Here is a 24,171-nt window from a genome sequence, read left to right on the forward strand (position 1 = left end):
AATGCAAACATGTTTACACATTGAAATTATTAGACAGTACAGTGAGAAGACAGTGAGCGGAACATATTACTCTCTCAGTGAACTTAAACAGCTTGACTGAGTTTCTACATCACTTTATAGATCAAAGTATGACATGCCTCTTTGAAGTGATTGTCTGCTTGTCAACTTTAACGGGGGAAAAAAAAACGGGAAGACTGGGTGCCACCACACTGAGTGTTACACCCTGATCACGAAAACTGGGGCGGTAAAGACGAATTCCACAGGAGTCAGCCACAAAAGAGAACGTAAAAAACCAAGTTTTCTTAAACTCCGCTTGTTTTCTTCGCATGTCATGCCCAAGCGTATGCCTTTCATTTCCCAAATGCACTTAAAACTTTGAGAGTAGAATATAAAATAGTAGAACAGACTACATATAGTTTATATGAAAGAAATAGATAAGTTAGGTAAGTTTACTCATCTGTATTATTTTACCAATATAGATAAGTTTATTATCGTTAAGTTTGGGAATATAGTGAAATACAGAATAGTAGAATATACTCTCTGCAACTATTATGCATAGATGGAGAAGCAACCTGGAACATGAGTGAGATGCTACAAGAAGTCAGGCTATGATTGTGTGTCTTCTTTTAATCCAGCCCTAAGATATTAAGAAATGCTTCAATATTTAAAGTGCATACAGACTCCTTTGATTTAACCTTTTGTCTATTTCTGTCATGTTTTGGCAGTTCACTAGAATCCAGTTATTGTTATTTTCATTCACAGGAATCCCTTGAAAGTCAGCATCAGTTACCGCCCCTATTTGGAGGGGAATTCCATTTTACTCGTAGACATGGGAGTGGTCTCACCCTCCGTCTCATTCCATCAAACACAGTCTGCTCATCGCTGGACTCTAGCTGATTCTAGCTAGTAAGATTCCCACAATTCATTGCAAAACAGAAGTATCCCTAATACTGTGATGGAGGCAGAGTTTGCAGGGGCATGAGACTGTTATGTGATTCCCCAAAACAAAAGCAAATATTTAGACATTTTTATGTAAAGCCATGATCATTTTTGGAGATGGTGGAGCAATAAGCATACATTTGAGGGCCTCTTCGTGGTCCTGGTTGGCTTTGTAGATTGCCTCCTGGATCTGGTCCAACCATAGCACAGCTGACTCATCCCCTGAGCTCTGTAAGAACACGGAGTATAGAACTGCGTCATGCTGAGTTTCATAACACAGTCAGCACTCTTATCTCAAAACGTTTCCTTACGCTGGGTGAGTCAGATGAAAACAGCCTCCATAGGACAGAAATAGGTTTGGTTGTTTTATCAGTGACCGTCGATCAGAATTTTGAATGAGAAAAAAAAAAACGAAAATGAAGGTAGTTTGTAATTCGTGGTGGTGAACACACCCTGAAAAAGCAGAGGAATATGCTGAGCATTCAGTGTAGTTAACTCGTAATTATTTACTAATTGGTAATGAGGAATTCTAAATAGTTAGGCCTAGTTTTGTTATTTGTTTTTTTTTTCATTTAATCCTGCTGTTTTCATGTCACCCATGTACAACAAACGTACAAAATCACAGGGGTACGACAGAACACGCAAAGGGAAACCAGAGAGGGAGAGCAAGTATAATGAGAATGGAGTTTCATACTAAAAGATTTCATTTTGGGGGGGGGGGGGGGGGGGGGGGGGCAAGCAACATAACACACACACACACACAAAAACAGTGGTGAATTTTCACAGTAGTGGTTTCAGCTGTAGTCATTTTGAAAACGAGCAGTAGGCTGATAATTACATTGGAATATTTAGAATATGACACATACTGTGAAAATGGAACTCAGAATGTTGTACGGTAAAAGCTGCCAGAACAAACAGCATTTCCATTTATTTTACATAACTAGCCAAAACAAAACAAAAAACCTTTAAAGAAATGATCTAATACCATTTTGTTAACACCAAGTGGCAGGACCTGTGGAGAGTTTAAGAATACAAAAAGACTGATTTAGTCTCTCATAATATGTAGCGTAAGCTCATAATATTAGGCATTAAAAAAAAAAAAACGGAAAGTTGCAGGTATTTTTGGAGTCATGATATGTGTCATTTGGAAACCCAAGCTGAATTACACAAAGGAGACATCAGACAACACAACACACAGACACACCAGAAGCGCATCGGAAGATAAGGGACAGACATTTTTAGAGTGGGTGACGTCTAAACAAACATCGGTTCAAACCCGAAAAGTACATTTTTCTGTCTCAGGACCTGAAGCCACTGAAATATTTTAAACGTCTGCACAAGACACATGGGAATTAAGTGTCTCAGTCATCCGCAAGTCTTGACAGGAAACCAGCGTGCAAAACACAGACAGGAAGCTTGGGAAGAATGTTAAGGCAGAGAACTTGAACTCCTCAGACGCTGAGTGGAATCAGAGCAATGAGGGGAGTATTCGTTCTGCTGTGGTTCACTCTCATTTTTGGGAGTTCACTTCAAAACAAAGGTAAGACAAATTCCCCCAATCTTCAGATATTCCCTGTCTTTGATTTTACTCAGATTTCTATTAGTGTTTCTCAATCATACTACATACTGACTGATTGAATACTGCTACTGTAGGACAATCCTGTATCACGGTACAGTATTGACACCACTTATCACTTATATTTTAAATAATAAACAGTACACAAGTGTCACATGCCTGTCATCTCTCATAAGAACGCTTTGAGCTGATTAGTCAAGAAATAATTTGTATTTTATAATGCATATTTGTGAATGTTAAGATACTTATTTTTGCTCTTCAAACTGGCTGCCAAAACATGTTTCGGGCAACAAATATGATCTGTACGTGAAAATCATTGAGAGTTCAAAGCAATATGATGCTCTTTTCTTTTTCTGTCGCCTACAACTAAAACCCTTTCAAGTTTCCTGACGCAACAGAAGTGCTCCTGCTGTGCATCTGAACTCTGTTTAGCGCAATTAAAGGCGCAGATCCGTTTAGAGTAATAGAAGAGTGCAGAAAATAACATTTTTTGTTCTTGCAGATAACGGACGTACTACGTATGGAAAAGTGGATCCAAAAACGTTCAAAGGGGAATTTGAGAACACAGAGAAAAACACAACAAAACCACAAAACAGATCAAGGACGCTTAGCATTTCAAATGAGCCTGCTCTGGAGTATATGACTGGATTACTGAGCACCAAAATCATTCCGGCAGCCTACATGGTTGCCATCAGTATCGGAATCCCCTCCAACACCTTTGTCCTGATTCGCCTCTGCAAAAAAACCAAGGTTATGCCTACTGACATCCTCTTTTTCAGTCTGGCCATTACTGATCTACTCTTGCTACTCTCCCTCACCCTAAGAGTACACTATCACCTTAACGGAAACCACTGGATCTTCAACGAATTCGCTTGTAAGCTGGTCACTTCGTTCTTCTACGGCAACATATACTGCTCCGTTTACGCTCACATGTGCATTAGCGTCGCGCGCTACCTGGCCGTGGTGCATCCCTTCGTCTACCGAGGTCTTTCCAAGCTTTGCTGCATCTCGTTGGGCAGCCTGGCAGTGTGGGTGGTCTGTGCTGCCGCCATGGTGCCAGAGTTCCTGGTTCACCATAGCTACCAAATCGTCCAACTCAATATCACCACGTGTAACGACGTCCTGCCCTACAAATATGAGTCCAACAACTTTTTAATACCCTACAGGTTGGGTCTGATCGGTCTGGGATTCGTGCTGCCTTCCGCGGTCATCGCCTTCGCCTACGGATCCATCATACTTCAGCTCAGCAGGTCGAACTATGACTGGGCCCACTACGTAAAGGCAAGCACGCTGGTGTTTGCTATCTTCCTGGTGTGTTTGGCACCGAGCAACGTAATTCACTGTATGCATTACATAAAACTGTACAGCGGTCAAGAGGATACACTCTATATTCACTACAGCGCAGCTGTGTGTCTCTGCTGTTTTCATAGCTGTCTGGACCCTTTCCTGTCCTTCCTTATCAGTAAGACTTCAACTCCAAGACATTTTCAGACATTTAAAAACAGACCTGTGGGAGTTTCAGGCATTATCTGAGGTGGGGATTCTTGAGAAAAGTTACATTTCTTACGAATGTTACATCAGGACGCCCAACAGCTAAAAAGGAAAAACAATAGTTCAAAGATTGTTGTGGCTGTAATCTGAATGCGACATACTGTGTTGCCTGGAAAAGTTGCCGTGAGAAACTCACTTAGTGTGGTTTGAATCCTTTTGTTGTTCTGACGCTTGTTTGCAATCAAGATTTTGTCGGTTAATATTTTGGGTAACCTCACAATGCATGCAGTTTGAATAGTATTTGACCAACCAGTAGCTCTGTGTGTAAAATCAGCAAACTTTGCTATAACCAGCCCCACATCAAAGACATCAAAAATACTGTGCTGATACACACTAACAGGAGTATTCTAACCAAAAACCAAAAGAGTTTTTCTGGGAAAGAAAGTAGTCGATAAATACTGACACTTATTAGCTTGGTTGGATGTGATGGCATTAACACCTTACCTTACATAAGTTCTCTCTGGTGTGCTGCAGAAGGTCGTGATAGTGTTTGGCCAAAGCTGGGTTGACCCCCTGGAGCTTGGCAGTGGGAAGCAGCAATGCAGCGAGGGTTTTCTCCGGATCTCCATAGTTCAGAGCTTCATTGATCTCCGCAATAGCAATGACTCCTACACAGTCATACAATGTTACTGTAATCGGCTGTATCACATTAATTTTGTTGTAATGCAGCATTATGGCATTGTAATTGCATTTGTAATATAACACTAATAACTCAGTGTGTTAACATGAATTAAAACGCTTAAACTGTGCAATGGCTAATGTCACAAATATTGAACTGAACATCCACTATCTAATTGTGTCCATGCTCACTGATACTTGGATGGTTTAAACTCTGACAATTTACAATGAGATGCATGTAATGTGTCCTTACTCTCATGTTCCTCTTGAACTTGGACGTTGACTGTGTCAATGCACTTTTGAATGTCGTTCCAAGTGAGAAATTCCTGCCCCTGTAATGAGGTCTCGGCTCTGAGTTTGATTAGCATATCTGCATACCTGTGGGCGGGAACCACAGAACCCACATTAAGAAAATGCCGACGATCAGATCAAGAGAACCAAAACACCCACCACTCATTTCCATGACATCTAAAGATCTCAACTTCGATTGCTAAATCCGTAGGAGGAAAATCTCTGGGAGATTTTCATTTCTGGAATCGACGGAGATTTCAGTTCTGCTGAATAGGGCTGCTGTGAGGATACGTGCGGTTGAATTACAAACATAAATGTCTGACTGGCACCCTGGCAAGAAGAACAGCACCGCTGTAATCGTTTCACAATCGGCACATCGGTCTGCCGCTGTTCAGATAGCGAGGAGAGTTAAGAAAGCCAAACTGATGAATGAACTTGGCAGAAATAGCAACACTGAAAAGCTAATAAATCCGCTCTCATTTCAAGGCAGCGCCTGAGAAATGGTGACCTGTCACAAGACCGTAAATGCCCTCAGTAGCACATCCATTCTTAATCATTCAATTATGAGGTGTTGTGTTTAGGCAACGAGGCTGGGTACACATGCCGAGCACTGGTTTTAATACAGGGAGATTCAGTTCGGACAGGTATTGGCTCAAATCACCAGTAACCAGGGTCCAGGAGGAAATAATACAAAATAATAAAAATCATACATAATACAGAAACACAGGCTAAAATCCAAGAGACAAAGTCAGACAGGAATGTTGTAGGCTAGGCAGAGACAAGGTAAAACAGGCAGAGGTCATAACCCCAGAAAACAGACTGGAACATGTATGACACAGCTCAGAAACTCAATGGGAATGCGAGACTTCGCAAAAGCATGAAGAGCAGACAGGAAGAATAGATACACAGAGCTAATGAGGTCTGATTACACAGAGCAGAAATGAGTAATGATTGGTTAACCAGTCCAATGATCTAATAATCAGTAGGCGGGAAAAGATGAACACTGATTGGCGGATCCAGATGAGACTGGAAGCAAGGACGTGACATGAAATTTATATATCGTTACTAGTCATGGGCATTCCTCAGCTTGAATTAATGACTCTGTCCACTGTGCTAGTGAAATCTGCTTCTAAGACTAAAAGTAACTATCAGAGAATTCTTGGACGTGGTCATAAGATCTGTAACGCATCTGTAGCAGACATTATCAGCAGCCATAAGATCATATCATAGATTCATAGTGTTGCTGAACTGTTGTGTTTGTTGCATTTTTCAGCGTCTGATACATTTTGCCAATAAAAACTGTCAATTTTCAGCTAGATTCATTTGAGCTCTGTCAATCCTTTGCATTTAGGGATTTGTTATTACCATTGTCAGTCAATTTCCAAAGGGGCCTAACTGAAAATGCATCTCTAAACATCACAAGCCAGCAAAATCTGTCAAGTGCTGAGTTTTCAGGCCAGTTCAGATGTTACCTCTGCATGTTGTCATGGTCCATATTGCTAAAACCCAGTGGAGAGTCAGCAAGTTGCTCGGTAACCGCCACAGAGTCCTTAGTGTCCAACACCTCATTAAGCACTGCCACGGCAGACAGCATCTCCACGGCAACACACAGCTCCTCATAACTTAGGCCAGACTTGTTCTGCATTAAACAAAATGATGGGAAGTGAGTTCACACAATACAGGCTTTGGGCCAAAAAAAAAAAAAAAACAATCAAACAAACAACAACAACAAAACCCACATAAAGTCGCAGAGACTCTTGCAGATACATGAAAGAGGCGGTACACTTTAATGTCCCATGACAGGTGAGACCCATGACAAGGGTTGGGGATTCTGTGAAAGAGTGACTTGCTCTGATTGACATTCATTTGAGTGTGTGTGTGTGTGTGTGTACGTGCATGTGTGTGTGTAAGAGAGAGAGAGAGAGAGAGAAAAGAGAGCTAACCTTGCAGTTCATCTGTAAGCTGAAAAGCTCAGCTTGGTAAAGGTTGGCAGCACTCTGGTAAACGATGGGCAGCTGGGCCTCTGGATTCATAAGAAGTTCCACTGTCTCCTCCGCGTTTCCTCGCTGTATAGCAGCGTTGATGGCAGCAATGGCCTCCATTTCTGCACCAATCGTAATCACATACCGTCTCAGATTCCTCCAATCACTGACAGACATATGCATCTTCATAATGCATAGATACTGTATGAATGGCAATAACACAGCTTATCCTACATCAAGAACTCTTTATTCTATCACAAACATGCCTAACACTAGTCTGGCCCATTGTCGACATGAGGCGTCAACACTTACACAGTAGCCAGAGTTCATTTTATAGCATCAAGCATCACTTCAGAGCAAATGAAGTCAAGTCCAGTCATAACACCGGTAACACTCGACTTGAACTGAACAGCTTTTCATGTCTCCACAAGTGTTCATGTTTATCAAGGAGGACCGAGGATCCGCTCAATAATTTTCCAACTAACTCAGAGTCACTGATAATAATTTAAGACTGGTTTTGATATGATTGTTATGGCTGATACGGTATTCTAAAGAGCAGTGTTTTCCATTCCTAACACCTGCATGCTCTCAGTAATGTAATGGAAAACTGCTGTGGCATCAGTCTCCAGAGTGCTTTAAAACACGCCTAGACTTGTCCTTTTGTAGCCTTAAGGAGGGTCTGATGTGTGACGTACTGCGTTTCTCTGCCTCGGCAGAATCATTACACGACATCACAACCCGCTGCATCTCTTCCTTCTCCAGTCTAACGCCCGGCCCCACATCCTGTGGAGGGTGAAGCGTTATGTGTCATTGGCATTGGCGTCATCATCGTCACCATCATCATCATCATCATCATCATCATACTTAAGCCACTAGAACACTGTCACATTTAAAGACTGTTTTTATCTGAATAAACTATAATGATCAACAATGTTGGATACTCTACACAGAAGATGTTTTCTGTAGCTACCATTGCATTGTGCGGTTGTAGCTAGAAGAGTCAGGGTACAACAGCCAAAACTGTTTTTCATTGACTGAGCCAGAAAATCCTTTTATATTACACATGACATTGAGCAGCTCATCCCAACTTTGCAGTTTTCATCTGAATCCCTTCATGAGGCGTTCATGAGGGAGCTGGGTCTACCTTGGCCTTGTGTTGTCTGTAGGATGTGAAGTGCTCCAGGTAACAGAGAGCATTGGCATCCAGGACACCCAGCAGGCCCAGAGCTGGGAGCCTGAGACTGGCTAGGAGAGCTGCAGCATCCTGGGCATCGATGGCCTCGTTCACCTTCTGGACTGCATCAAACACTGGAGACACAACGAGGTACGGTTCGGTTTTTCCTCATCCTCATCCTCAAGGACATCTATTTTACCTTCTGTTCCGTTATAGATCACTCATAATGAGCAAGGTTTAATACATGGACATCAAAGAGCGCATTGTGTTACGAGTTTCATTTATGGAACTTCCACAGAAGACTTATAACACCTTCACACACAAGCACACATAATAGCACTATAAGCACTACATACACAATAATCAAACCTTATAGCGATAATCCCAAACAGGTGCGAGGTATATATCATCACCTTTGATTGCGCCAGAGCGGCACTTCATTGACTCCTTATATTAGCGATCATGAAAATACATAGTGCTTATTTCAGTGACATAAGGCGTTTGGGTTTGAATTATGTGATTATAACGAACGGCTCTTTAAATGAACTGTTTCTGCACGTGAGCATCTTCAGACAGATGAAGGCCCAGTGACTGGAGCTGTAGAGAAAGTGTTCAGTTGTAGAGAGGTTAATATACTCACTGTTCACCACATTAAGATTGCTCTGAATCTCCTGCTGAGTCAGCAACTCTTCATAGACGTCTCTCTCTTCAGTTGCCACAGAGGTCCGCTGAACACACGCACACACACACATACACAGAGAGAGAGAGAGAGAGAGAGAGAGAGAAAGAGAAGGGGGCCTGTTTGTTTTCGTGTACCTTTAGGCAGAAGAGAAGTTTGAACCTAAATCTTTTTCAGGATGAACTCCTTCATTAGGCTTTTAAAAAAGGTTTCTGAGACAGGTCACGTGGGAGGGTACACAGATAATTTGGGGAGGGTTCATGGTTCATTTTCTCATTTGCAAGGCAGCTGATGCCGCAGGTGCTGGAATGCAGGACTGTGCAAGTTTGTGAGTTTTACAATGTGGGAGGTGACGAGAGAAGCCAGTTTCACCTCAAACAGAGACCTCAAACATCGTTTTGACTGTTTCTGAGTGACACCCCTGAGCTGGTTTTATTAAAATACACTGACTGATAGCGAGTTAATGCTCGCTGATTTACCCGCCCCGCGGCCTGGTGCTCCTTTTGTTTTTTGGCCTGGCTGAGAGTGTCCTGGTAGTCCTGTGCCAAAAATTCCTGAAGGTTTCTCAACATGGCGTTTGGGTTCTTCAGAGCGGCCATGGTGCCCTCTGCGTGACCTCTGTCTATAGCTTCATTTATGGCAATGACAGCCGCGTGCACTGGTGACACAAGACAGACAGCAGAGTTAGTACAAACAAGGGAAAACAACACTCAACAACACTTCCCATTATTTATAATCATAAACCATAATCACATTGATATTATCTGATGGTCTGAAATAATCTGACCAACCTGTCTCCTGGGCACAAATTCAAAGCCATGCTTATGAGGTATACATATATGCACTAGATAATTCAGAAAACATTATTTATCCAGCAATAATGTTATGTACTGTGCAGAGTCACCGGAGCGGTTTGTGTTACTCACGCGCTGCCTCATCCACTGAGAGTTCGTTGGCTAGGATGCCGCCGATTTTGCTGAAGGCAGGCATCTGGATGCCATATTTCTCTAGCTCTAGCCTCATGTTACTGATCTCCTCCTCTACAAAAAGGAGACAGAGAGAGAGAGAAAGAGAGAGAGAAAGAGAGAGAGAGAGAGAGAGAGAGAGAGAGAGAGAGAGAGAGAAGGAGAGAGAGACGAGACAGAGAGAGGGAGAGAAAAAGAGAGAGAGAGAGAGAGAGAGAGAATTACTCATTGTTATTTCTTTACTCAGACCCACCTGTCACCTGCTCCCTGTTATTCCACCACCTCTGTGAGGACATTCAAAGTATTCCTCACTGAATGATCCAGAGATTATGAGAGTTCCTTGAGAGTTTGTTTTTAACCCATATTTTGTATGAGGGCTTTCCAAGATTTCTTCGCCTTCACTACGCCCTCTAAAAAGCTGGTTTACATATACAACACTGACACAAACTGTTGTGTGTCAGCACAGACAGGAATTACCAGGCTACTTCACAAATCATTCTGAGATTCTACCCAGATCTCCCAGCATCTGGAGTCATTTTGCAGAACAATACACATTGCATGACAATAAGTCTTTTGAAATAAATAAATATCTAAAAAGAACATAACGCAAACCTTAGCTGGTTGTTTGCGTGCATGCCATCATACTAATATATATTCTCTTAAACATATCCAAACTTGACTTAACTTGACTTAACTTCACAATCACATTGGAATTGCTAAAAATCGCTGCAGTATCCGTAAGCATTTCTGTCTGTCATTTTTCATGGATTGCTGTAAGATCATAATCACAGCTAGAGTTGGTTATTTTCAGGCTGTATTGTAAGCGGTCTGCTAAGACATGGACTACAGAGGGTCACCCTGTGATGGCATTAATCAATCATTAGAACATAACTGTGCACAAATTACAAAACATCTCCTTCTCCCAGGAAATCAACAACTATCGGTTTAGCATTCTGATATCTTTCAAATAACACCACATTTCTGATTAAGTATTCAGAGTAGATATTGGGCTAACATTCTGGGTTGAGGTGTATAAATAAACAACAGATTCAGTTCATGACACTACTTTTTCTTTATAAAGAGCAGCAAAAATGACAGGAGTTTGACATAGACAGATGTACTTTAGATACCTGTAAAGTCCACCTTTCCCAGTAAATTCTGGATTTGTGGAGCGATTCCCAATTTGTACAGGTACAAACTGCAAAATAAAACATAGTACAGTGAAAGAAGGCAAACAGGGTTAGCAGGTGTTAAAAGCGGTCTAATGAGGAAACAACCTGTAAAGGAGTTTGAATAAGACAGCAAGCTGTAATCAGTAAGTTACTGCCTAATATACCCCTAAAGAAAGTGTAGTTAATGAAATAAAACAGTGTACTTTGATGTGAAGCTGACAGTTAGTAGTATGTACAATGATATTCACACACTAAACGACATTTATTATTTAGTGTTTCTGTTTGTCTGACAATGGCTGTATTTTAGGTTTCCTTATGTGTTCTATGACATCACCAATGAGCTAGACACTATGGTCCAATTGATTTTCTCAAAACAACCTCTAAATAGCTAGAAAAAGCTAAGATGTGTTGGGAATTCTTTAATTAATATATTATTTGTTTATTTAAGGAGCTTGTGACTTTAAGACACCTTCCTGTGCAGAGAATCAGGGTCTTCTCCACTAGAGGGCAGTATTGGGTCAGTCTAAAAATGCCTGGCTGCGACAGATATCAAATAGAGCGTGTTCTGCGCACTCACTGACAGGTGACTGGAAAATGCATTAAACTTTTACTCCTCCACTCCTGGCTGGTAAATGGATATGAATTATTGAGGTGTTTAGTGTGTCTGGTGACTATTTTGCATTTGTTGGTGAGGAAACTAACTAGCTAACATGCTTCCTTTACCTTTGACCCCAATTAGTATAAACAGAGGGAGAGCACTTTTCTCCTGGCAGAGTTTATGTTCCATAGAGCAGGAAGTGCAAAGGTAAAGCTCTTGGCATAAACGCAACAGTGTTGCTGATAAACACCACGTGTTCCAGGGCACACGTATAACATTCTTTTAATAAACTCTTAAGTCACTTGACGGGGCAGAAATTATAGAGAAGTATAAACATTACTCACAGGAAAAAAAAAATAAAAAAAAACACAGAGGACACACATTTAGTCAGAGGGACACTCAGAGAGACATGGTACAGCAGAAAGCAGTGGAAAATGTAGTGTGTAGAGTTGATTGGTTGTCTTTGTTGGGATTGTCTCTTCACTGGAATGGTGTTTGTTCGAGCGCGTATCAGGCGGAAGCCAGGAAGGAAGAGCTCGTGTGAGGCAAACGGGGGAGAGAGAGGAAGCCAGCACCACAAACACTCAGCCATACACAAGAGACCAAAGAGAAGCAGGAGTAACAACCAGAAACCGTTATATCGCACAGGGAGTGACTACATTGTCGACAACCATAGATTTTGCAAAAAAAAACAAAAGTATTAGCCTAACTCGGTCAGCTTAATGAATATTTCTATTCGTGTAGCAGAAAACATGACCAAAAACAAGCAAATCTAAGTATGTTTTTTCTCCTCCATCAATGAAATTTAGGCCGCCTTTCAATTGCTTATCAAGTTGGTACTTCCCTTGCCAGACCAACAGTGTTTATCAGACTTCTGGCTAAGCTGAGGTGTAAAAACAAGAGAGTCATCCAACACTGAGCTGTGTAAATGATGGATATTTACAGAGCTTGCCACTGTATGCAGCTGCAGCTTTACCTTAGCTTTTAAAGGTTTATTTGAAATCAGTGTAAACAGCACAGATTTTAGTGGCAAAGCATGATGGCAGTTCTAAGCAATCGGCGCTACATTAATAGGAAATGAAAGAAAGAAAAATGAGAATTAAATGTCTGGGTTTCAAATAAGATTGGCTGACTGCCTGGTCTACCAACAATTATGTGCTATGTGTTAAAGCAGAGCAAAACAGGATGCACAGGGAAAAACTGCTCTTCTGCAACTGCATGAAACCTGCTGTTTGTTGCTCAAGACTACTGAAATTATATATATACATAAACCACATGCAATAGTTTGAATAAAATGAAAATAAATAGGTAAGGGGGGGGGGGGGGCAAAGATCACGAGAGCAGAAACATGAATGTGTATCACTGCATATTGATAAGAAATAAAAAAGTAAAGCCATAAAACAATCCACTGCTCAGCCCGTGAATAAAATGTGGCTTTTTATGATACCGAGAGCATGTCACCATTCAGAGCAGCTCGCTCACAGACGCACCAAAGTCTACCTTTATAGCAAAAAAAGGCGGGAACTGAAAGGAAATGGTGACAGGAAATGACTGAAAGCACACAGGAAGTGACCCATCACAGCTGAAGGTATATCTACCACAAAGCACGTGACATCAGGACTAAAAACAACACTATGTAAACACAGCGGAACATTAGAAAAAAAAAGGGCTGAATTCAACACTATTTCAGTATCCCACCCGAGTTCAGGCATAATAAAGCACTGTCTCATAAAATATCTGACTGTCAAATATAACACATCATTCTACTCACATAATATGAATACAAGAGTTATTGCTATAAAATGTGCTTACGTGTACTGTACATGGGGGCACTTTGTTTTACATTTTGTATTATCATTTTATAAGTAACCACACCTGCATATAACTATGACAGGGACAAAATGGTGAGCATGAAAAGGACATAAAAAAAAAAAAAACCTTTTCATACCTCAGTGCATGTATGCAGTAGATCACCTTGGGCATGTTCTTCCGATCATACACATCAGTTGTTTCGGGGTAGAATATCTGGGAAGAGAAGCCAGTGAGTGTTTGTTTTTAACCCACATTTTCTATCAGGGTTTTTCTAGATTTCTTAGTATTCACAATGCCATGTGAGCCGGTGATTTACACATAAAAACAGTGACACAGATTGTTGTGTGTTAACATGGACCTACATGCATCTGTCACACACCAATAACACCTTTCCTCAGCAAGGACCCAACACTGTCCACTTTCACAGTGTCAGTGGAAATGAATCTAAAAGTGCACATGATTCATGTGGACAAATATGCTTGATTAATCTGTATAGCACAATTAGGCATATAAAGATACACAATTCTTTTCCACAGATAGGATTCACGGCTTTAAATGTGTGTAGTGTGCCGCACTGTAAACTACTGCTTTTCAGATCACAGCTGAGAACCACCCTTGAGGGAAAGTTATGAGCAGTAAAACTTAATGAGCGTGTGTGTGTGTGTGTGTGTGTGTGTGTGTGTGTGCACTGAGCACGCAAACAGAAAACTACATGACTCTGCTAATGTACTGGTGACTACATCTAAATTTCCACAACCTAAGACCAGAGTTGTTGTTTCAAATTTGACAGTAATGACAAAATCATTCAGGCTCAACTTTCAGTTGTTTACACACACAAATTATCCTTTGAAAAGAGTCCATGCACACCAGATGACACATGATAATGTGCATTTTCCACTGCTATTCACCCTTGGAGAATAGAACTGCACCTTCTATACATAAATTATGCCACTGTTTTAATTGTCCTGTCAACTCCTGACCTCCTCTTATCTCTGAACAGATCGATACAGTAGAGTCTTTGTGTGTGTGTGTGTGTGTGTGTGTGTGTGTGTTTATCTGAGATATCCTGAGAGAGTAGGCTGTAATCTTTGAGTGCTCAAACAGTACCCAGCATGTGTCTGTGCTGTAGTCTTTCCATATGACAGAAAACTGCCAGTTCTTTTCCTCTCCTGGATGGCATAGTGTATCACAGCAGTGATCTGGCCCCTGTTCACAGAGGGAAGGTGGCAGTGGTCTCCTTACCTTTGGCAAACCAACAGACTCCATAGCTCTGAGCCACTGCACTGTGTTGTCTGTGTGTCTGAAGTGTAAGCCAGTACGCTGGAGAAAGAGAACACACACGCGCGGGCGCCCACACACACACACACACACACACACACACACACACACACACACACACACACATTTTAAGGCAAATCAGGATCCATATTGCAAGGTAAAAATGCTCAAATGTAGTCTATGCAGTTGCATGTAATATGTTCTCATTTCTATTCGTAAACAAATGAGAGAAAATGGTATGATATTCCTTTTTTGTTGGCATAGACTGAAATAAACTTTTGCAACTTCTTACGGCATTGGGAAAGGCAGGGTGTCTGTATGTGTGTGTCCATATGTGTGTGTGTGTGCTTGTGTCTTTCTCTATAGGACACCTGACATACATCACAAATCCGTCTGCACAGTTTACATGAGATCAATGAGAGTTTAAAAGATACAAAGAAAAAGTGCTTTGTGCCTCTTGTAGCATTCATGTACACTTGCATTCTTTAGGTGTCTCAGGTGAAACACACACACACACACACACACACACAAACACACACAGCAGTGTGCATGCGCACACACACAGTTGAAATTTTATCATCACAATTAAGTGTCTTGTTTACACTGGGGAAATGACTACCTGTCATTCAAAAGAATTTCTAAAAAGAAATCTAAGGCATTGTAGCTTTATGAGGTGTGGAACTCACATATCAGGTGACATGTATCAACTGTATTACTTCAACTGCAGCAATCTGCCTCGTTTATCAGTCGTGTTGCGTAACTCTAAATGCTAATCAGAGACACGTACGGCTTGAGAAAAGCGGAGGCGGACCACGACTATGTCAGTGGACATACAGTATGTCCCTGTGCACACTGCAGGTGCAAGGAAGTGAGCACATACATTTACCAGACAAATGAGTGTCAAAAAAAAAAGAGAGGGGATGAGCGGGAAAAAAACAGGGCAGAGGATGAAGAAATCTGTCAGGGAGTGTTTTTGTCAGGGGTTTTTGTCAAGAGTTTGCTTAGTTCTGGGGTTACAGGAAATAAGGATGTCTGTACTAAATGTGGGAAAATCCATTTCCTGTCAAAAATGCTGGACGTGAGTGTAAATCAGAGAGCACCCAACCTCAATTTCAAGAGAGTCAAAATTACTGTGTGAGTGTGTTAAGTCACATGCGCATATGTTTATACACTGCCCGACCGAAAAAAAAAGTCGGCATTTAGATTTGGAGCCTATGGAGGCAGGGTTATGATCTGGGGTTGCTTCAACTGGTCAGTTTTAGGCTAAGCAACGTTACGTGGCAACAAAATGAAGTCAGGTGAGTACCTGAATGTACTGAATGACCACGACAACGGATTTTTTCCTTCCCTGATGCCACGGGCATATTCCATGACGACAATGCCAAGATTAATTGGGCTCAAATTGTGAAAGTGGTCCAAAGAGCATGAGGAATCATTTTCATGTATGAATTGGCCACCACAGAGTCCTGACCTTAATCTCACTGAAAGTCTTTGGAATGTGCTGGAGAAGACTTTATGGAGTGGTTCGACTCTCCCATAGTCAACAAGATCTCGGACAAAAATTAATACAACTCTGGGCGGAAATAAATGTTACAACGATGCATAAGGTTATCGAAACAATTCCACGGCAAATGTGCACTGCAATCAAAGCTAAAGGCAGTCCAACGAATTAGAGCGTGCAATTTTGTTTTTTTGGTCAGGCAGTGTATCTATTTAATGTAAAATTTATTTTAAAGGGGAACCTTATAACGAGATTGGTCCCTGTCGTAAATCTTCTTCTCCGACACCGTTTTTGGGGCAAAGAACTTGCCGAGTTTGCCAAGATAGACTCCATTTCGTAGGCCTTCTTCCAGTTCTGTTGTCGGGGGGAGTTCTTCGTCCAAACATGCCTCCATCCACCTGAGGGTACAAGCAGAATATCATTTATACATTTATGTTCAGCTAAATTTAGCCAGCGATCTTATCTAGATTAACATACAGCTCTTCAACTTCAGAAGCAGTACATCTCTGGAGCAAGCCTGGGGTTGAGTGTCTTAAAAGGAACGCTGTCGAATCATGTGTGCCGCGTTCAGGAATCAAACCCCCAATCCACCTGGACTGGCAGAACACACAACCTCTAGTCTGGCCTGGAAAGATAAAGTATACCCTGCATCTGCTACACCTTAGTGACTCACATAGGGGTAGAACCTCTGTGATGGAGGACAGCTGGCGAGGACATGCAAAATGAATTGTTTAAAAAGATTTTGGCTTCAAATTCAGATAAAGCTGACAGGCTTTTCCATCCTCTAAAAGACCAGTGAAAACTGCCTATTGTTATCCAACTCAGTCCAGTGAATGTGACTCAGCATCAAGCTACAAAGGACCGTTCCAAAGCTGGTGCAGCAGTGATACAGAGCACAAACAAACAAAAAAAGGTCTCATCTGCCAAGTTGCTTTAGGTTAGGAAGGAAATTTCCAGCTCAAGACTAAATAAGTCATGAGTCTATACTATTTTTAGTGACAGGCAGGCTAATGCAGAAGCAAGGTCTAATGATCAAATATTAATAGCAGGGCTGCAGTTTTATTTCCAGTGTTTTTGCTCAAAATGCAGAGAACGTCGAGAATGGTGCCAGTAAACAATCATCTTGGTGGAGTTTCAAAGAAGTTATGAAAAAGAGAATTAAAGCAGCTAAAGCTGAAGTGGGAGAGACAAAACTAATGGAGTTGAATGAAGAAGTGGTAAAACTGAAAACTATTTCAAATGTGTAAGGCCACACAATAGGGACAGTGCTGGTTCCACAAGTTGTATGAAACGGAATTGGGTCACAACCGAACGACATGACTTACGAGATACTGTCTAGTTTTCCGCCACAATCAAAACTGACTTTCACCATGGAAACCTGGAAAAGTAAGCAAACGTAACCTTGGACTGTCCCTCACTTTGTGTTCGGAGAGCGTGTGAGCTTAAGACTAAAAGAACAGTGGTGCTGAACACCGGGCAGTCAATATTGGCTTTTTCCTAAGCGTACGCTCCCTGGTCAAGGTTAAGCCGGTCTTGTGTAGCCATACCCAACATTCTCAACGTCTAATAGACTTTGTTTACTCATGAGAGATAGGACTGCAGTTTTAAGGTTGGCACTGTGAATGTTTAAAGAGCCACTGGCTGTGGTCAGAAAGAACTAAACGTGAAGCAAATGAGGGAGTGTACCATACACTGAATGGTGAAGAGAACGCAACATTTCAGCTCCCGAAATCACAACTTAGCTATGATATCATGGAGTTTAAGTCAGGGTGGTCACCACTGAGTGGTCTTGTAGAGACATGGAGGTCTGTCAATAACCTCACTTCATTCTCAGTAACTCAAAACAAAGCACAAAGTGTGACAAGCCTAGCGGTCTTTTCTGTTTGCAATCACAGACACAGACCAAAAAAAGAAAACACCTTCATGTATGCCCTATAGCCTTCCAGTTCAGAAAAAAAGAGAGTTGATCAAAAATGACAATATCATCTGTTATTTCTAATTAGTCCCATATGTGCCAGTTTGTCTCAGTGAATATACAGCAAGCTTCCTTCACTGGGGTCAAAGCAGACAGTGACCTAATGAACAAATGACCTTTGATGCATTCAGACAAAGCTTTACTGTGCACGGCTCCTACGCTGGCACTGCCCCTCCGTCACACTGGTATGGGGGGGCGTCTTCTTCTCAATCCACTGGACACTGATTCATCTCAGATATTTGCAGCTGGGTTACTGGTTCCCCTTGATGCAGCGGTGATCATTAATAAAATAAATGCAATAACATAGTACAGAGCATCTAAACATACTTATGAGAACTTATGAAGAGGAGGCGGTGAGAGCGCGTGTAACGCCCTGCCTAGATGATGCCTTGGAGAATTCCCCTGTTGTCATGGCAACACCTCTCATTAGATTCTAATTGTTTACAGTAGTCTCTATACTTTACTGTCAGTAACCATATTAGTCACCGAGCTCAGACAAAACCGACTGGTCTCCCTTACACCACCAGCAGTATGAAAGCATAGCGGCTTCTGAAGAGTGCAGTCAGCATGATGTCTCACAGCCCTGTCATGCAAGACTAAGCCTGAGCCTGAAACTACAGACAAATAAAAAAACAAATGTGGTCACACACACACACACACACACACACACACACACACACACGCCAGAATTACAAAACCTTTCTGCTACGAATAACCCACTCTGCAGAAATTAAACATCTCACTAGAAAAGTAAGAAAAAAAAAACAGGAGTGAACATGAACTGCACAAGAGCCAAAAGTTATTAGATATGCTGCCTTTTACAAAACGGATATAAGAGGTCATGCAAGATATTGCCTTCCATTAGAGAGGAGTTGGGGTGAAGTTACACATTAAAAGTGGAGGGTTGAAGGCAAGACCAACTCTCTGAAGGCATTTGGGAAATGCCCACAAAGCAGTGATGAGCACTGAATTTAGTTAATAATTCGTCAGGTTTATATCCAGACCTCTACTAATTAAGTGAGATCTATTGCAGTGTCCCAGTTTTCAACATTTTTGAGGTGTAAAAAAATCTAGAGTTAGCGGGGAAAAAAATATTTTCTATACATGTATTCTTAAGTGTATAGATTTTTATATGTATTAGGCCTAACTCTCACTAGCTTGTGTTCTCTCAGCAGTGAGGAAACAGTAGGAAGAGACAGAGAAGATAACTTACTCTACTACAGGGAAAATGTCAGCTTAACAGCAAAGAACCTACATCAACCAAGTCAGTTAATGGAAATGAATGATTCTCAGGGATTACAGCATTATGACTGGCTACTAAGCCATTACTCTGACCGAAAGCCATTTGAAGAATTTAGCCTACTGCTTAATCAATACAAACAGATGCATTACAGATATGAATGTATTAACATATTTGAAAGAACAAGTCAAAACAGATTGAACTGAGAGTGTTCAATAGCAACAACAAGAACAACTATTACAACAATGTTTATTTAGAGCCAAGTATCACTGTTTAAAGTCTCAAAGGGCTTCACATGACCACAACAAACAAAACAAGACAGAGGGAGGGAAGGAAAACAAAACCTCCATAAAACCAAGGTGAAATAGGGAAAAACTGGAAGAAGGGCCACAGTGCGAGGAGACCCCTTCACAGACAGGTGTGCAATAGGTGTCGACCCAGAGGGCAATTACGAGTAATACAATCATAATGCAAAGAAAACCCATTAGCAGACAAAATAAAGACGACCAAAACTAGACAGGGGGAAGGCGATGAAGAGGAGGCTGACAGGGAAGGATGAAGAGGACAGAGAGGGGCAGGGCACATCTGGGAGGAAGATAGCCACACTCATAAAAGACATTCATACTCAAGCATAAGAGACATACATACGCAGAAGATGAGGGAGGAAAAGGAGAGCATTAGTGGGGTGTCAGGACTTCATACAGCAAATAAAGAATGTAGTGCATCAATGTTTTAACACAGCAAAGCCACCGCAGGAGGAGCAGGGCCACGCAGGGAGGGCGGGGCCAGGGACCACAGGGCAGGGGACAAAGTCAAGCCGCTGACCTAAAGATGGGAGCCACATCTATGCAACAAGACACAGACAACAACCACTCACGTAGACAGAGGAGAACAGGTTAGTTAGGGAGAACAACACGGTCAAGATAGAGAGTAGAAGGGGAGAGAGAGTAGAGAGAGAAACCGTGAAAGACATACAAACCAGCAGAAAGTAAACTAATCTATGACAGGAGAGCCTAAAGGCAGAAACTGAACCTCCCTCAATGGTCACATCGAAATTGTATTATCCATAAGTTAAAAAAAACCCCAGATAAGTCTTTAGTGTGGTTTTGAAGTTATTAAGAGAGCTTGCCTCCCTAATTTCTGCAGCTGGACCATTCCAGAGGAAGGGAGAGCGGTAGGAAAAGGCTCGGAAGCTGGCGGATGTCTTTTTAACTCTTGGAACGACTAATAATCGAGAACCCGAATGATTACAACCGAAATAGGTTGTAATTAAGTCGGACCGGTAGGCCCGGCGCAAGCCCACGTAGAATTTCATATGTATGTTCAGTACATACAGTGCTCAAATATGTAGCTCAGTTGACCAAAAAGGATACACTTCAGATCACCACAAACGTACAGATGAAAACTCAAATACTAAAAATAACCAAAACATTCTGAACTATGGAAGAAGTGAGAACAGCAAAAGTGCATTTTCACAATGACGTGAAGTGTCTGGAAAGCGATGAGATACCGGGACTGTGAACAGTGTTGAGCACTGACATTTTCCATTTCATCTGTGTGCAGACAACCGAAACCTATTCCCATCTCTAGTTATCCCCAAAGCCTCTGACAGATTTGCAGCCCTGCTTACGAAGGCCAATTTAATTAAAGACATAGAGGATGAAACAACAGGCTGAGACTCTACTCAAACATGCGTCAGCGAATCTCTCACCTCCCTCATCTCACAAAGTATTTCCTCTGACAACAAAAAAGTCATCTGCTGGAGTGCCTCCCTTATGTCACCGTGGTAATGGGAGATTTTATCATTGCTTCAACTGTGCATTAATAATGGTCTGATGTGATGCTTGAAAAGAAAAAAAAAAGAAAGAAAGAAAAAAAAAAAAAATATATATATATATATATATATATAGAGAGAGAGAGAGAGAGAGAGAGAGAGAGAGAGAGAGAGTGTTCTACCCTTATATACTACATCGGGCCAAAACTTGTATAAATTCTTCATGTTCATTGCCCACATGTATTTGGCCTACCAGCTTCCTGGTGAGGGCCTGTCAAATTACATTCCTTTTGAATTCAGTTACACTGCCATCTATACCAGCCTAAAATGTACGCGTACTGTCAGTCTCAATGTGTAGTAGTGTAAGATGTACTGTCAGTCTCAATGTGTAGTAGTGTAAGATATCAGATTTAGGCCTAAACCTTCTCTGTCTCACACTTTTAACTGGCTGACAACAAATGGGTGCAGCTGTTATAGTGAAATTACACATTGTTCACCGTCATTATAAACTATTACAAGGCCACTGAATCGCTCAAAGCAGCAGCGATCGACTTTATCGCATATGAACTGAACTCAGGTTATTGACCTTCCAGCAGTGACTAATCAGTTCACCACTTTACTCAACAATCTGTACAACAGAGCAGTCACCTAACCTGTGTCTGTTTGTCTATTGTCTCTGTGATCTGTGAAGAGTATCTTCACATGAGACGCGGAGGAATTTCACTCTGACTTAACCATTGCCAAATGTGAACTCTGAGCCATGTTGTTGCAAGAGCACTTTGTCCTTAGACTCTTTGCTATTGTTAAATGTGTTGGTTAACTCCACACACACACAAAAAAAATGACGTCTGAGATCAAAACACATACAAGACCCTACATGCATCTGACTTCATTAACGGAAAAAAAAAAAAAACATACATTCATCACTCGGGGTAGGATGTATGTTGTCAAAGGTTCTTCTTTTATTTCCTCTCAATAGACTGGGTTTTACTGAAACTGAAATTGGTTTAGTCCTTGCCAAAAAAAGAAATAAAGAAAAAAAAAAAGATGTGTAGGAATAAGTGCTCAGAGACAGTCTAAAATCAGAAGCAACACTGTTTGATTTGCAGCCTCAGACATATTCAGAACATCTTATTCATTTTGAAAGAAAGGCTGACTAATGCAAACAAGTCATTTTTACTTTTTGTGAAGAAGCTTTCCCTTTAATATGTTCCTAGACCCCCATCTGTGATGGCCAATGCAAGCGTAGCTTTTGGGATCTTAAGGGTAGAGAACCGGGCTTGTTTCTGGAGGGTTGCCGGTTCGATTCCCAGGCCCAACATCCACGGCTGTGTGCCCTTGAGCAAGGCACTTAACCCCAATGCTCCCCGGGCGCTCACCAAGGAAGGCTGCCCACTGCTCCTGTGTGTGTCTGGTGTGTGTGTTCACTACTGGTGTATCGGATGGGTTAAATGCAGAGGACAAATTCACTGCTCACTTCAGTGTGTGTGTGCAATCACTGAAACTTAACTCTGAATTCAAAACTACAGACAATCAACATCATTTCACCAATGCAACCTGTTATCTCGTATGATGTGACATACTGATACAGAAGTGTCAGTGTGAACTGACCTAAGGATTCAAATCGTAAAGTTCTTATGTTCACTCATTAGCTGATAATATCTGCAAGTCAAGAAGGACTAAATGTCTAAGATGTAACAGAACGAACAAAAGGATGACAGAGAGATAACAGCAGCTCAGGGAAAGAAACAACATCCCAGTGGTCAGCACTGTCCTGGTCTGCACCGTTTCCTGCTGTTAAACAATGTGTTTGGAATATGGTGAAGGGCTCAGAGATTCAAAGCCAGACTATTTGTTTATAAACCTGGAATTACGCTTCCTGTCATTGTTTAATGATGCTGAGCTCCCAAAAAAAAAAAACCGCAGCCCTCTAAGGAACAAAACCCCCTATGATTTAAAAACACTGCCTGATTACGGACAATGGATAATTATTCCTGCTTTTAGCTCTCAAAGAGCTGTGTATATTGTGCATACCATTAGCAGCCAAGAACTGAACAAAATATTATTTCATATGTAATTTGGGGAGGAGTTGAGAGATTAGACCACACAACAAGTCTATCATGTCACACTTGTATGAGGGAGCTAAGCCTAACACAAAAAAAGCAAATTAAAAAAAATCTTCATAAGAAATTATTCCAACACTAGAGTTACGTGAAAGAATTACAAATATTATCCCTCTTTTCAACAAACAAAGACAAGTAAAGCATTCACAGCCTCTTCCACATGCCCCGCTTTGAAGATGACTCACTGTCTCTAGTAGGTGGGTTGTCCTTCATGGCCAAGTATAGTCCTTCTTGGAAAGGACACAACAACGGAAAGTTTTCATTGGTATTTTCAAAAATAGGAGGCCAATCCATTTTAATCCAGTTTGGAGCCCCTCCTTTATAGGCTACTCAGTGATTCATTCTGATCATTTTCTTCTCTCCTTACAAAAAAATCTATGTCTTTTCCCCCCATGCAATGCTGAGTAACAGGACTGACCAATCAGTACAGCTGTCACAAGGCCAGCATACCAATGGTTCGCTTACCAGAAACAGGCACTGAGGGTCAGACTTCTGGCACTGTCTACAGAGATGACATCACTTTGAAAAGCAGACACACTGAGCCTCAGTGAAATAAATAATAAAATAAAAATAAAATAAAATAAAATAAAATAAAATAATAAAATATGATGATACAAACCAGATCACATCACTTTATACCCTAGCAGAGGTGGAAAATGTTCCCCGAAAGGTACCCCCCCCCCCTCCCCTTTGTGAACAAATGTAGAAGTGTGTCATCCATTTAGTAAAGTCAGCAGGTACAAAGTCTCCTCGTGAAAGCAGTCAAGCAGGGGGGATAGGAAAAGAGCATTTATCAGCTGACAACAGACTGCTCTACCTTAACTGAAAGCCAAAATATCCATTACAGGACTCAACAAAACCAATACACAAGCATATGAGATCAGAGAACGTGGATTTCACCCAGAGAAACAGAGACAGAAGAA

General features: G+C 41.4%; 1 protein-coding gene across 2 annotated transcripts in view; it reads right to left on the reverse strand.

The window, feature by feature from the left end:
- Nucleotides 1–24,171, reverse strand: part of iqgap2 (IQ motif containing GTPase activating protein 2) — a 46,789-nt gene that overhangs the window by 15,049 nt on the left and 7,569 nt on the right. For both annotated transcript variants that reach the window (XM_030791900.1, XM_030791901.1), the window contains exons 3-16: nt 16,378–16,534; nt 14,600–14,677; nt 13,494–13,570; nt 10,906–10,973; nt 9,737–9,850; nt 9,290–9,468; nt 8,772–8,859; nt 8,102–8,265; nt 7,653–7,740; nt 6,919–7,079; nt 6,448–6,614; nt 4,938–5,062; nt 4,511–4,674; nt 1,078–1,168 (exon numbers count right to left, since the gene is read on the reverse strand). In XM_030791900.1, the coding sequence (XP_030647760.1) occupies nt 1,078–1,168; nt 4,511–4,674; nt 4,938–5,062; nt 6,448–6,614; nt 6,919–7,079; nt 7,653–7,740; nt 8,102–8,265; nt 8,772–8,859; nt 9,290–9,468; nt 9,737–9,850; nt 10,906–10,973; nt 13,494–13,570; nt 14,600–14,677; nt 16,378–16,534 (1,721 nt within the window). The remainder of the gene's footprint in view (nt 1–1,077; nt 1,169–4,510; nt 4,675–4,937; nt 5,063–6,447; nt 6,615–6,918; nt 7,080–7,652; nt 7,741–8,101; nt 8,266–8,771; nt 8,860–9,289; nt 9,469–9,736; nt 9,851–10,905; nt 10,974–13,493; nt 13,571–14,599; nt 14,678–16,377; nt 16,535–24,171) is intronic.

Source organism: Chanos chanos, chromosome 14 (assembly GCF_902362185.1).
Source record: "Chanos chanos chromosome 14, fChaCha1.1, whole genome shotgun sequence".
NCBI classification, from domain to species: domain Eukaryota; kingdom Metazoa; phylum Chordata; class Actinopteri; order Gonorynchiformes; family Chanidae; genus Chanos; species Chanos chanos.